The sequence below is a fragment of the Sander lucioperca genome, chromosome 5 (genome assembly GCF_008315115.2).
Source record: "Sander lucioperca isolate FBNREF2018 chromosome 5, SLUC_FBN_1.2, whole genome shotgun sequence".
In the NCBI taxonomy this organism is placed as follows: domain Eukaryota; kingdom Metazoa; phylum Chordata; class Actinopteri; order Perciformes; family Percidae; genus Sander; species Sander lucioperca.
The window spans coordinates 292,192-306,968 of record NC_050177.1 but is presented as its reverse complement, the minus strand read 5'-3'; the positions used below and the strand labels follow the sequence as shown (position 1 = coordinate 306,968).

Sequence of the window (14,777 nt, the reverse complement as noted above, 5' to 3'; positions counted from 1 at the left end):
ATTTGTCACCTTTTTTTTTGTAAATTTGTTGCTTTTTCTGACATTTTGGTATGCTTTTTGTCGCATTTTGATTGACATAAAGCCCTACAAAAGTCATCAAAAGTATAAAAAATGTATTGTTAACCCAAATTGATATTAGCCTGGTCCTACCAGACTCTGGTCCATTAGCCTGGTCCTACCAGACTCTGGTACTCTAGCCTGGTCCTACCAGACTCTGGTCCACTAGCCTGGTCCTACCAGACTCTGGTCCACTAGCCTGGTCCTACCAGACTCTGGTACTCTAGCCTGGTCCTACCAGACTCTGGTACTCTAGCCTGGTCCTACCAGACTCTGGTCCACTAGCCTGGTCCTACCAGACTCTGGTACTCTAGCCTGGTCCTACCAGACTCTGGTCCACTAGCCTGGTCCTACCAGACTCTGGTTCACTAGCCTGGTCCTACCAGACTCTGGTCCACTAGCCTGGTCCTACCAGACTCTGGTTCACTAGCCTGGTCCTACCAGACTCTGGTTCACTAGCCTGGTCCTACCAGACTCTATATTAGCCTGGTCCTACCAGACTCTGGTACTCTAGCCTGGTCCTACCAGACTCTGGTCCATTAGCCTGGTCCTACCAGACTCTGGTCCATTTCATCTGTACAGAGAGTCTGGCCTCTCTCCATTGACAAGTGTTAACTTCCTTGAAGGCGGGTACTCTGTTGAAGTTTAAAACTATTGGATCTGCCCAGAGCCACTCTGGATCTGCCATAACCAATCGCTAACGTTTGGTCGTGGCGTATGTCATGTGCATGTGCAACAAGAGGGGAGACCGACAACAACTATCGGCTTATATTTAGCATTAGCATCGCTAGCGTTAGCCTTAGCCAACTCCTTCACCACTAACAGAGCGAGCTGGAAAATCAAACTGTTCCCGAACCCCGTGGGGAGGAGGGCCACAACATCATGGCCACCAACACAACTCAGCAAAGATTGTTCTTGCTCGGGCTTTAACTTCTGGATATTCGGCAGCGTTGCCACAACGGACCGAATGGCTTCGCTCGCATCTTTCTAGCGCACGTCCTCAACGTCATTGTTCTCAGCCACTCCCTCTGTTCGCTGATTGGACCTACAGATATTTGACCGGAGAAAACCAAAGAATATACCGCGAACCCAGACGGAGTACTGAAGGAAAATGAAAATTGAGCGGAAGTAGGAGGGTGGAGCCAGGCTAAATTGATATACGGGCCGGATCTAAATCTGCAATGGGCCGGATTTGGCCTGCGGGCCTTGAGTTTGACACGTGTCTTAATACAACATGAAGGACTCGCAAACCTAAAAACAATTAACACAAACTGCAACTCCACTTTTTAGTGTCTTTAATCTCATAGGTTTGGTTTTACAGTTCTTTCTGCATTCACAACAGTGAGCTGCAGAGCATCTGGACGTTTTAATGAGTACCTTCTGGATAGCTTCTATCTATGGCCAAATCACACGGAGAAAACATTTTCTCACCTCTAGTGGTAACTATTTATGAAGATATTTTTGTATTTATTTGCCCTGGTCTTCAGATATAGTTGTCTCTGTAATTTCTGCCTCCGGTACAATACAGTGGAGGTGACTGTTGCTAAGTTTGTGGCACTCACAGTATTGAAACATGATATTGCAGAAACTCCACATCTCTTTTCAGAAACGGTGTCCCCGATCAACAACAGAACACATTAGTACTACCTTATTTTATTTATTTGTATGTATAGCCTATAAGTAATACCTGTGAAAATGATTAAAACTTACAAAAATGTAGAATAAATGTAATCCATCATTTCCTTAAGTTTGGACATATCATATCCTTTATTTGTCCTCCTTAGCTTCTTCGTGGCTCTTGTGTCTCTTAGCATTAAATGCATTAAACCATATTTCAATGACTCTCTGATAGGCTGAGTTATATTTTATGCTTCACTAGTATGGGTTCCTTTCTTTGGGTGGGGTACACATGTTTACAGCAAATCAGGCTACTGAAAGGACACGGGATGGCAGTCATTTCTTGTCCAGCAGAGATGTGAAATAGTGAGGTTATGGCACGAGGAAAGGTTGACCGAAAAGACAATTATCCCCTGTCGAGATATGTCAGAATATTTTCTCTGTCTTACATGTTATAAAATTCATCAAGCAAAACAATATTTAAGGAACAATAGAAAGAGGATATATGAAATAGTTAAAAGTTTAACGACTAAATTAGCTAAATGCTAAAATCAGCATGCTAACATTTGTTAATTAGCACGATACACAAAGTACATTTGAGGCTGATGGGAAGGGAATGTCATTACCTGCAGGTATTTGGTCATACAATGTTGGACACATTAAAATGTCGACCTGATGATGGTGTAAGGAAAAAAAGTCAAAGATCACAAACCTTATTACAATCCATCCTGAGGGTGACGTGAATATCTGAACCAAGTGTCATGGCAATCTATTGAATAGTTGATATTTAACCTTCCTTGGATTATGTTTAAATGCATTGTATCTCACATATTGGCAACTCTTAAGTTTACATTTCGTATTATCTCACGTGTAAAGATCTGTGTTTTTTGTATTGTACTTGCTTATAACCATAGAAAATGTGATATTTTCCACTAAAAGCTAAAAATAAGTAAGTAGAATTCATCCTCTGGGAATCATGAATGTCTGTACAACATTTTATGGCAATCTATCTAATAATTGCTGAGGTAATTAAGTCTGGACCAAAGTGGGGGACCGACAGCCGTCCCTATGAGTGAAAAATTACTTTCAAATCAAAGAAGATTAATATGTTGAGTAACCTTTTTTAATGACTGGCTAATCAAGTAAATGCCCTACTGCGCAACATTTAAACAACAACATTAAAGAAACAATCTTTTTTTCAAAATGGGGTCTGACAAAACAGTAATTTAATCTGCCTTTCCATTTTTTACAGAGAATACAAAGGCACCAGTTAAATCTGTGCAGAGCTAACCAAGACATGAGTACAGTACATTCCTACAATGTGCTTGGCTCTGGAATGTCACATCAGGTACAAACAGTAATCATTTTTCTGTTAAGCACTTTGTAACTTTCATACTTAAGTTAGAACATTTTAAATATATTTCCATCATAAATGTTGATTAATTAGTGAATTAGCTAAAGTGAATTGTTCTATTACACAAAAAACTTGGCAACTTATTGTAAATACAACACTTTGTTGCAGAATTTCACACTGACATGCTGTAATCTGCCTAAAAGTCATGCAAGTACAAGGCAAACCTTCTTTTGTTAGTTATAATGGTAGATATACTAGGGACAGACATTTGACATTTACAGTGTGCATTTGGAACAGTTGATGTTGGCTCTGAGGTGGTGATCCAAAAAAAACAAAGTGTTCAAGTGCCTAAAAGGTTTTAATTTCAAAAGAACTCAAACATCGCAATGACTTTTAGTGTTCTACCAACCACCTCGTAAAGTCAAGAAAAATGGTCCATCAATTTCTGCATGCCTTCTTTAGGAGATCTATCTTACAAAAACACTATAATTCGAGTATTTAGTTTTCTTTTCTAGCTTCTAAGGTGTGCTCTTGAAGTCTTTAGAAAAAGTGCAAATCAGTGCTGTTAATTTTTTTCTAACTCGTGGCGACTGAAATCAGCAGCGGGTTAACAGTGTATCGGTAACAACATCCCCACATATGCTCTGGGTTTGAAATGCTGCCAGGCCGGCGATGTTCATGCCCTCTTCTTGGTCTCCAGGGGGAGATGGAGAGCCGATGATTTTATCGACAGCAGGGGGATGAGTTGATCAAACAGCAGCACTGAGCTCATCATACCTGGAATGGCAAAAAAGAATTGTTGAAATCAATGTTTTTGAAGACTTTCACGAGACCAGACAGACAGATAAAATGATAACCTTTGCTGCCCTGTGGATACATAATCAAAAATAAGTTAAACTAGTGGTTTCAAAGTGGGGTCTGGGAACCCCCCAGGGGTCCTTGAGGGAGTTCCAGGGGGTCCCCAGCCAAAAAGGGAATAATTTATTATGACTATAATTCCATCCTTAAGTGACACAGCCAGCCTGTATGCAAACAGAAATGATGTACACGTTTACCAGAGTAAACCAGAGTTTGTTTGGTCTGCAAAACGCTCCAGGATTCGTTTTTAAATGGACCAAACATCTCAGGTGTGAAAGCAACCTTAAACTCTTTTAGGGTTTAATTAATAATCTACTCATATACATAACTGGACACTAACTGCTTTTAACTGCTAATTTATGCTAAATGTCATTTATTCACTGTATAATAACACCCAGTGTTTCCTCTATGTTGATTGGCAAGTGGCGGCCCGCCACGGTTAGATTCCTCCCGCCACGGTATCAGAAATGTACAAAAAGCCGTCTATGATCTATCAGCAGTGATTGTTGGAGAGCACGTCGGAGAATAGCGCGGACACGCGCTGCACACCGCGAGTGGGCACGCGTGCCACTCGGAGAAAAGGGAGAAAGAAAAAAGAGACAGGCTGTCCGGAGGACCCGGTTGAGATGGCATGTGTGCATCCTTGAGAACTGTAAGTCGTATAACTTATGTTGTCAGTTCATTTAAGCCTGTATTAGTCTATAGTTCTTGCAAATTTAAATTAAGTTAACTGGTGATTTTCGTGGCTTCACCTTCACCTGCTGCTGCTCAACGCCCTTGCTCACGTTTGTATTTTAGGTGCATTATTTACATGCTGAAGTAGTTACACTGTATTAAGATACTGGAAGTGCCGGAATCCCAGAACTACTAGAACTGCCATGAGCGGTCATTTTGACCGCCAGATTCTAAACTCTATAATCTCTCATGATAAATACCCAATTGCGATATTAATGTATTGTCTTAGGATATCTTTAGAACAACATAATAACACCGACATGTACATTTTAACGATTTTAATTATACTTTTGAGTAGTAGGCCTAGCCTAATAGTGTTTGTGTTTCAATAATTCATATCATGGCATAGTGAACCGTGATTATTTCATACATTCATATCCCGAAAAATATTCATTCATTCAACATAATTCACAGCCAAACAAAAGTTAAAAGTATGTTATTTGAACATTTATAACCTAACCTAACCTGTCACTGCCTCCGTTTTGGTGTCTGCTGTGGTGTCAGCGCTGCTCGGACCGTGCGCCGCGGCCCTTTTTTCCTCCATAAACTCCGCTCTCAGCTACTTTGCCAGTTGCTGCCTGAACTTCCTCCGGGACATTTTCCAGCTGGTGCACTCCTTGGAGAGGATGTGTGTAATGATTCCAGCCAGTTTGAGGATGTATAAAGTTATATGAACACGTAGACAGCTACCGGCCATCTACGTGTACCGCGCCTTTCTCAGAGTGAGCGCCCGGTGCTTTTCTTCTGATTCAGAACTGAGTCCATCCACGCCGTAGCCTACGTTACCGACTCTGGCTTTGTCTTCGGCCCATCGGTGATGCCCACACTTGTTACTCGAGACCGCTAGTTACGTTTCTCTGACAGAGACGATGATTATTACTAAGCAACCGAGATGCATCTTCAACCGAGCAAAAGATTAAAAACAAAACCGCAAAAATCCGAGTGGTCAATATGACCGTGTATGGCCGAAATAGGTAAAAGTGATTGTATTTTCTTTGCCTTTTTAAATACAGACTCTTTTAGGAAAAGTCAGGTACCAGCAGGATTGTATTTTTTTATTCAGCAAAGTTATTACCCACAAACGGTCAAAATGACCGTCCTGGCCGTCCTAGTGTTAAGGAACAGGCCGCAGGGGGACCATCTACAGCATGTATGCTACTCAGCATCAATGGGCCACCTCTTTCTGAATTCCCCTATAACCGAGCCTTGGAGTTATTTTTCCAAAAGCCAAGAAAAATCAAATTCACACATCAAGGCTGCCAACTTTGCCACTGAGGCAAAGATGCAATTAGTTTCATTATGAATGGTTTTACTATAGCCTACTTTGGCTTTTGGTTTCCCTATGAAGAATTTCTTGTAAAATTAATTTTGTAGATCTACAGTTCCTCAAAAATACAGTTCAATCAAAACTGAAAATATGCCTCATTGTGAGTGAATAGAGGTGAATAAATATATTTGTTTGTGTTGCAGCGAAGCGTCAGTTCCGTTTAATACGTAAAACATTTGGCGGCGGAGCGCGGGACTTGGGGGGGGGGTCCCCCCACAGATCTGCCCCCACTGCTAAAAAAGATCCTAAAGGAAACACTGAACACAATGCCATACACAGTCCTATATATTTATCTTTATTTATCTATAGTTTATTGTTTTACTGTTTATTTATTTACTTTTTGTTTACTTCCTATTTTTAGCTAAAAGTTTATTGTTATTCTTATACTTTATTTTTCTATACTGTATTTTTATACCTCTTTATTTTCTATACAAGTGTTTGTAAGCTGAAATCTGCTGCTGGAAATCCAATTTCCTTGCGGGAGTCATCCCAAAAGGATCAATAAAGAGAAGTCTAAGTCTAAAGTTTTTTCCCATTTCCATATTCTTCGACATGAGTTTTTAAAGTTAATTGCAGATACCCCTGATATCAGTATGCATCAGTGGGTCTTACCCAGCAGCGGGCTCAGCCAGTAGACCAGAGAATACTCCAGGAAGGAGTTTCCACTGCAGCGAAACTGTGTGGAGAAGGCCAACGCAGGGTTAAACACAGCTCCTGTCACGCTTCCACCTGGACGGACACACACACACACACACACACACACACACACACACACACACACACACACACACACACACACACACACACACACACACACACAAGATGCTACATTAGAGGCAGTTCTGAATAAAATGAATTTAAATGATTAAAGATGTTACTATTTTATATTTTTCTAACTGTCATCAAATCCCATGAAAACACCCAAACCAACACTGTGTTACTCCATCTCTCAATACATTCTGACTTCCTGTCTGTGGCTCTCAGCTCCAAGCCCATTGGTTCCTATCCCGAAGACGTAAATCTTCAGTATAGGAGCTTTTAGGGACCAAAACTGCAGCCACAGTTTACAACTGTGCTCTGTAATTCTTCGTAGAAAGATAGATTGTTTTATGTTCACCAAGTTCAAACAGCTGTGAAGCAGAGGACGTGAGAGTACATTAGTTCCATACAGGTGCTTGTGAAGTGTGTTCACATTGAAGTTGTTGTTTTCCTGTTAGAACAAAACAGGAAATTACAATATTTTCTAGTATAGTAGGTGCAAAAATGGTATGATTAGTATGTATTATATATGTATGCAAAGATTAATCAATTAATTGATTAGTTGTCAACTATTAGTACAAATGAATTGCCAACTATTTGGATAATCTATTAATGGAGTTATTTTTTTAAAGATAGAAAAGTAAAACTTCTCTAATTCCAGCTTCTTAAATGTGAAAATTGCTGGCAAAAGACATTTGAGGACGTCATCTTGGGCTTTGGGAAATACTGATCGAGATTTTTGTCAGTGTTACAGCCTACGCCGTAAATGACGCACATCAGACTCTCCTCTCTTAGACACAGGGAGATTTAGAAACTAGCCTCTGTGTCGGAGATCTGTCTCTTCTCCTCAACTTCACTAACTGAGTGAAAGGGGTGGAAGTAACGAATTGCATTTTTAGTACCTATTTTTTTTTAAATTGCAATTTTAGTCTTGCTTTTAATCACAAGTAGGCTATCATAACAACAAGGGAATTTCCCCAGTGTGGGATTAATAAAGTCTATCTCTTATCTCTATTATCTCTTGTACTTTGCCACATTTCTAATTACAGAGTAAAAAGAAAAGTCACATGACAAAGTCCTGATAAACAGAGAGTGGAACAGAAGAAAGGAGATAGGCCTAAATTAGCAGCTGTAGGTGTGATCACAGACTAAAGAAGAAAGCCTATCTTACCTAAAATCTCAAGTTTGTTGTGTTTTATTACATAGACTGTAATAAACAATTCTGCTGCATGCGATTTGAGACCTGCTAAAGTGCTCATGAGCAAGACACAGGCTCATCAACAAAGACAAACCACAAAGTAGAGCAGAGTCAGCGTCATACCTGCATAAACCACTGCTGCGATGACCGCAGCTACCGCGTGCACGCGGTATTTCTCCTCCACCGATCGCGTGTGGGTTATAGCAGTCTGAACCGCAAAGGCGCATGCGAGCTCCACAGCTGCAGCCTCGGGCAGCGGAGCATGAATGGGGCTGATGCACCGGTAATCGTGCAGCTTGTGTCGCACGTGCAGTCCCGACAACCCAATACCCCAGATCACCGGCACCGCGGCTTGTGCAGCGGCGGCCGCAGCAAACTGGCACGCGATCCGCGCCAGGGCGCAACCGCCCGAGAACCTCGCGCGGTAAGCTTGCTCAAGCGTCCCGGAGGGGTTGCCGATAGCCCCGCTGAAGGTGAGCCCGTGGACCACGGACGCCAGGTACGTCAAAGTGAGCGCGAGTCGAGTCTCGATCCCGCCCACCTCGGACAGCAGCTTAAGCTCGTGCGTGCAGCAGCACAGCTGGAAGGTGGACACGAGCTCCACCGCGTACACCGAGAGCCCGGTGTCCGCGAGGGCCCTGGACAACAATTTGCGGGTTATGTCGCTCAGCGCGACGATCCCTGCGAGCAAAGACAGAGACACCGCCACGTCTGCAGTCATTTTCCCGGCTGATCTGCGCTCTCTTTCGGGGACTGTCTGTTCCTTCAGCCGCTGGGAGACCCCGAAATGTGATGTCTCCTCCCCGGACTCTGGCCTCTCTCTATCGCTGGATCTCGCTTCCTCTGGCGGATGAAAGCCTCGGCTCTGGCGGGCTGCTGCTTTATCCCGTAGGATGCGAGGTCCAAAGAGGAGCAAATAGACTTCAGTCCCGGTAGCTCACATGGTGCAGATTGCGGAAGTGACTGAACTCCGCAGTTTCTCTCCTCCTTCCTCCCCCACCGATTGCCTCCCTTCTTCTCCCACACCTCCTCCCTATCTTCTACACCTCCGACCCACACTCCTCTACCTTCATACTCTCTGATTTCTTGTCTCTCCTCTCTCTAAACTTGTCTCCCCCCTGTCATCTCATCCCTCTCTTTCTTCAGTCTTCACCTGGTTTACATTTAAAGGTGCACTAATGAGTTCCTGCGTGACGTCACTTCTGTTGACGTTCCAAGTAAATACCAAACAAAATAGAGCAAGCTCGCCCCTCCCCCCCCCATGTTTCCGTAACTGTCATGACTAATTGACTGATGCCGCGTTCTATTTACCTCACAACTCGTTTTTTTACAGGTCAAAGTCGTAAACACGCCCCCCGACCTCGTATTTACGAGCTCGGAACTCGTACAACCTCGCAGTAGCCCGAGTTCAAAATCCAACATGGCTGCCCCCTGGTATCAACATATTAGTTGTGAAAGCTGCAGTAACATAAAGTTATCAGCACTTCTGTCTTATTTGTGTCTCACTAAATCAGTCGTTCACACAGGCATGTTCAACTTCTATCTGTGGACATGTTGTTACGCTGTTTGCATGCACAAAAAAACGGCGTAATGCGTTGTTATCAACTGGTATTGCTAACAATAGCTAACCGGGCTAGAGCTAATGAAAACAATGAAAATCCGACTTTTAAATAGAACGCATTCAACTCGGGTATGACGTCATTCCCAGTTGGAGGTAAATAGAAGTGTAATTCTATTCTATTCGTGAAATGTTTCCTTTAGGATCTTTTTTAGCAGTGGGGGCAGATCTGTGGGACCCCCCCCCCCAAGTCCCGCGCTCCGCCGCCAAATGTTTTACGTATTAAACGGAACTGACGCTTCGCTGCAACACAAACAAATATATTTATTCACCTCTATTCACACACAATGAGGCATATTTTTTTTGATTGAACTGTATTTTTGAGGAACTGTAGATCTACAAAATGAATTTTACAAGAAATTCTTCATAGGGAAACCAAAAGCCAAAGTAGGCTCCCAGTAAGCACACATACGTCGGCACGACGTATGCAATTGATCGCTTCGTCTGCAATTGATCGCGGGTCATAAAGAAGAATAATGAAGCATCGTTTATTGAGCGTCTGGAGGTCTTATTATGATCGCAATCTATACATCGCAGCGACGTATTAACTATGTCGGAACGATGTATTAAAAGTTCCTCAGTTGTTCACGGGTCATTTGAAAGCATCGTTTAATGAGCGTCTGGACATCTTTACTACACACACTGTTGATGTGATGGACAGTGAATCTGAATTCTGCCCAGCAACTTTTAATGTGTTAGTGTGCTATTTTCTATAATAATCTGAACTTGTGTAAATTATCTTTGAGTAGCCATATGTCTTCACGTAGTAGACAATGGCAAAATAAATCATGATGTTTTTTTGGTGAAGTGTCCCTTTGAATCATTTTTAATCATGTTAATGAGGAGTAGGCCTATGTAATAATTTATATTTATATTCACAAACAGTAGCCTATTTAATTTAATTTTCAAACCCTTTACCCTATTTATATTAGAATGAAACAGACAAATAATTAAGTTGTGTTCTATTGAAAGGATCTAGCTACATGCTAACGAGAGCTCGACTCGGCGGAAGCATAAATACTTCAGCGCGGAAGGATACATGAGTGAATCGACAGTGATCCAACTGTCAGTCTCCGTCAGTGTCGATCAAAGTCGGGAGGATGGCGCTTGGACATTTAGCAACGGAGGATTTAATCACGGGCTTACTTCGTTTTGGAATAAAGGTCACTGAAGAGGAGCGAAGTAAATTCAAAGGTAAATTATGTGCATTTTTAATCTGTGTTTGTGGTGTTAATATTCAAAGTTGGAAGTTAACTTTACCGTTAGCACTAGCCAAGTTCATACTCTGTCAACATTAGCTAGCTACACTCGACATTGATGATTGCCATTATTAACGTTTACAGGTTAGTTAGTTAAAACATTAGCAGTATTATGTCCCATATTGCCATTCTACATGTTACGACATGGTACTTAGCTAGCTAACGGTACTTAGCTACAGTTGACCATCGAGATAGCTAGCTAACATTAACGTTAGCTATAAAACTACTGCGTCAGAGGAGAAAAAAACGTTTTTGCCGCCGAAAAGTCTTTTCTTCTGACTTACGTTAACTCTAGCTATAAAACGTTAGCTGGACTGCGTCAGAGGAGAACAATAAAAAGCGTCTTTGCCGCCTAAAAGTCTTTTGTTCTTAAATATATGTTAATGGTAAAGCAAAGCCATTTGGGCGGAATGTGACTATCGGTAGCCAGTGAGGGTTTGAAATGATGATTTATTCTTTATTTTGTCGTCAAACTGTCTTAGAACATTTTCGTAAAACCATGTAATGTTAACGTTAATTAACCTACAAAGACTAACGTCAAGTTACAACACCAGTCACGTTAACGTTAACTGACAGAACCGACCAACGGTTAACCAACGGTTAACCTCCCTTTCGAGTAGCTAGCTAAGCTTAACATTTAACGTTAGCTAGCTAGCTGCTGTTTTCAAAATAACCCGATTATCATTATTAATAAAAAAGTAAGATAGGCCTAACGTTACGTTATATTAATATAGTGTGTGTGTGTGTGTGTGTGTGTGTGTGTGTGAGAGAGAGAGAGAGAGACACACACACACTTTTCCAGCGTCTCTAATGAGGTACGCCTAAATACTTTATTTTTTTGGGCATTTTAGGCCTTCAATAGACAGGACAGCTGAAGACATGAAAGGGAATGACATGCAGCAAAGGGCCGCACGTCAGAGTCAAACCCACGGCCGCTGCGTCGAGGAGTAAACCTCTATATATATGGGCGCCCGCTCTACCAACTGAGCTATCTGGGCACCCTACTTTGTGTTTTTATATGGATATTAGGTCCGGACCAAACGGAGAATGATAGAGAAACGTGATTGCATAATGTGCTTTTTAAATGTGGTAACGTTACATTATGCTGTTACCACAGTGGTGGTTAACATTGCTGTTTTTCTTTTCTGTATTGTACGTTAGATAATGAAGTTGACGGAGAAGCAGTGGACTATGGATTGACTGAGAGGATGGTTTCATACCTCTTTGAAGGATCGTTTAAGAAGCAAGCCAAATTCAACCGATTTGTACAGCAGTGGAAAGAAACCGTGACACTAACCGTTGAGCCTGTCCCGGTACATTTAGAGAAGGCTACAGTGGAATCAAGGTACCGGTAACAGTAATGTTATGCGATTGTTATAACATTAGGCCCAAGTAGAACCATGGAAAATAACTCTATAATCTCATAGACATATAAATAATATAAAATGTAAAGGTTACTACTGAAGAAGTTGTTATCTGGATCTGAATTCACCTGGCTCCGGTAGTTTATGTAGTGTAACATTATGCATTAGGGTGTACACACTGTAATGCATAATCTTGCACAGTCTGAATGTAACTAAGTACATTTACTCCAGTACTGTACTTCAGTCTAAATGTTGAGGTACTTCTACTTTACTTGAGTCTTTTCTTTTCATTCCACTTTCTACTTTTTACTCCACTACATTTATCTGTTACAGCTTTAGTTACTAGTTACTTTAGTTACTCCACTACATTCATCTGTTACAGCTTTAGTTACTAGTTACTTTAGTTACTCCGCTACATTCATCTGTTACAGATTCATCTGTTACAGTTACTAGTTACTTTACACATTAAGATTACTGCTCACAGAACACATGTAGTTTATAAAATCTGATGTTTGATTCTAAAGTAAACTGAGATGATTAGTCCATTAAACACACAACTGGTTGGATCCTTTACACTTTCTAACATGTTTTAATGTTTAACTACATTATCCTGATAATACTTACAGACTTTTGTTTAAGTAACATTTACACTGCAGGACTTTTACTGTAACAGTATTGTTACAGTATGGTTAATTTGCCATACATTTTAAGACTATTGTTTTATTGTAAGAGTCCATGCAGGGTTTGTCTACATGTTTTTTTTCCTTATATTTGTGTTGGAGTTCATATTAAATTACTAAAGGCTCTCTTTGAAATTTAATTTTAAAATCCTATGATAATGTTGTGACATGTTTCCTGTTTCCTGTTTGTGCTGTGTTGCAGAATGAATATCTGCCGAAGATTTTAAGATGGCTTTAAGATCCTAGTACCCACAGTGCTTAGACTGACTCAAAGGAAATCTCCCCTTGCAGATCTGGCTTTGGAGGAAAGAGAGGCTGCCCTCACCGAAGATGTCCCTGGTAAGTGACTCACTGATCAGCCGTGGTCACCCCTAGTGTTGTGGAGCCATTTAAACTTAATTTCTTTTCTATTTGTCTTCAGACAAGATAAGGCCTAACCAACCAAAATACACTGTACATTCACCTAATACACTTTCTTTTATTTTTTTACTTATTTTTCAGGGATTGATTTCAGAGCTGCAATCCTGCTGTTGCCGATCCTGTTCAGGGAGAAAAATGACATTCTCATCATACTTGGAGAGGTGTGTAATTTGCGTATACTTATTTTTTGTTTACATTACTTCACGCAGAGACTGGAAGAATTATATGCATCCCTTGGATGTCTTATTTCATAATACAAAGTTTCTAGCTGTCAATACTGGGCCTTGGTGTGGACATGGGGGAACGCAAAGCTAAATATGGAGGAAAAAAAATGCATGCACAGTAAGAAAGATCTCTGATTTCACAAAAAATGTTGTAGTCTTTTGATAGGCCATTAAATGATGGTTAAGGTTGTTACTTACCGGAGACGTTTTTGTGTGTGTGTATGTATGTATGTATGTGTGTATGTATGTATATATATATATATATATATATATATATATATATATATATATATATATATATATATATATATATATATATATATATATATATTTGGACAGTTGTTTTTTATGAATGTTTGTGGTAGATTTCTACAATTTAAAGAGTGAATACTACTTTATGATCTCTTGCAGGATCAGCCTGGTTGTAGCGCTATCCTATTGCATGCAGAGGGAGTTTGAAAGACAACCGTTTATCTCGCCCCTCGGATTGAGCCCTGTCAATGGAGAGTTCCCAGACTCAACATCTTGATGTGGTCTGGCCAAGCCTCCAGGAAGAGCGCCGAGTCTAAAAGCCACCATGGGCTTAATGGATAACGGTGGTACTGCACCCCATGGCCCAGAAAGACTTTTCACATAGACTTTGCAATGGTTAAAGAAACGTCTATATTTCAGCGGATAATTTGTTTTGGGGTATATCAACTTACCAGCCCGAACACTGAAAGGGTCCTTGGTTAAAACGTTACGTTTTTAACATTTTTAACATTCACTAGAAGCGAATCCAGAATTATTAAATTTTTTAAATATATATATTCCACTAAGTTAAACCAGTCTCTTATTCACTTGCTGTGCAGAAACCATTCTATACCATTTTACCTCTATAGAAAACTGAGAAGACTAGATAAAACAAAATAAATAGTATGATAATAATTCGAATCGAACGATTTTATTACAGCAGCAGTAATGAGGAACCCGGTCCTCCAGGCGCCGACGGAAGCGGAGGCCGAGAAGGCCATCAAAGAGTTTCTCCTAGATAATTCTTTATTTTAATGTTTAATGTTTTAATATTTGTTAATGTTTTTTATGTTTATTGATTAATTATATAGTTCAAAATAAATGTTTGTTCAGCAAAAAGTGAGAAGTTTACTGGTCTTGTTTATACCAGCGATCCTACAGAGTGATTTAAGATGTTTTCAAGTAATTAGGTTAATAATTGTTTGTCATCTTCTAGACTATGATTTCTACAGATTAGACTGGTATTATTGGACTGTAGCTATAGTTTATTATAAAGTAGTAGTAGTTATAGCAGT

At 40.6% G+C, this 14,777-nt stretch overlaps 1 protein-coding gene and 1 long non-coding RNA gene across 2 annotated transcripts; one reads left to right on the top strand and one right to left on the bottom strand.

The window, feature by feature from the left end:
- Nucleotides 1–2,878: 2,878 nt before the first annotated feature.
- Nucleotides 2,879–9,005, bottom strand: aqp11 (aquaporin 11). Its single transcript, XM_031304238.2, has 3 exons — nucleotides 8,029–9,005; nucleotides 6,561–6,677; nucleotides 2,879–3,805 (listed from the first exon to the last, which is right to left on the bottom strand). The coding sequence occupies exons 1-3, from the start codon at nucleotides 8,624–8,626 to the stop codon at nucleotides 3,705–3,707; spliced, it is 816 nt and encodes a 271-aa protein (XP_031160098.1). The 5' UTR covers nucleotides 8,627–9,005; the 3' UTR covers nucleotides 2,879–3,704.
- A 4,027-nt stretch (nucleotides 9,006–13,032) lies between these two features.
- On the top strand, nucleotides 13,033–13,932 carry LOC116053224. The gene is made up of 3 exons (XR_004105773.2): nucleotides 13,033–13,165; nucleotides 13,328–13,407; nucleotides 13,882–13,932. It is a non-coding gene; the product is annotated as an uncharacterized LOC116053224 (long non-coding RNA).
- The last annotated feature ends 845 nt before the right edge of the window (nucleotides 13,933–14,777 follow it).

Excerpts from the sequence above, each read along its gene's own strand:
- aqp11 (XM_031304238.2), bottom strand. The coding sequence starts at position 8,626 with ATGACTGCAGACGTGGCGGTGTCTCTGTCTTTGCTCGCAGGGATCGTC. Across the intron at positions 6,678-8,028 it reads CGCAGCAGTGGTTTATGCAG|GTGGAAGCGTGACAGGAGCT; the intron begins GTATGACGCTGA and ends GTGTCCGTCCAG. Across the intron at positions 3,806-6,560 it reads CTGGCTGAGCCCGCTGCTGG|GTATGATGAGCTCAGTGCTG; the intron begins GTAAGACCCACT and ends TTGCCATTCCAG.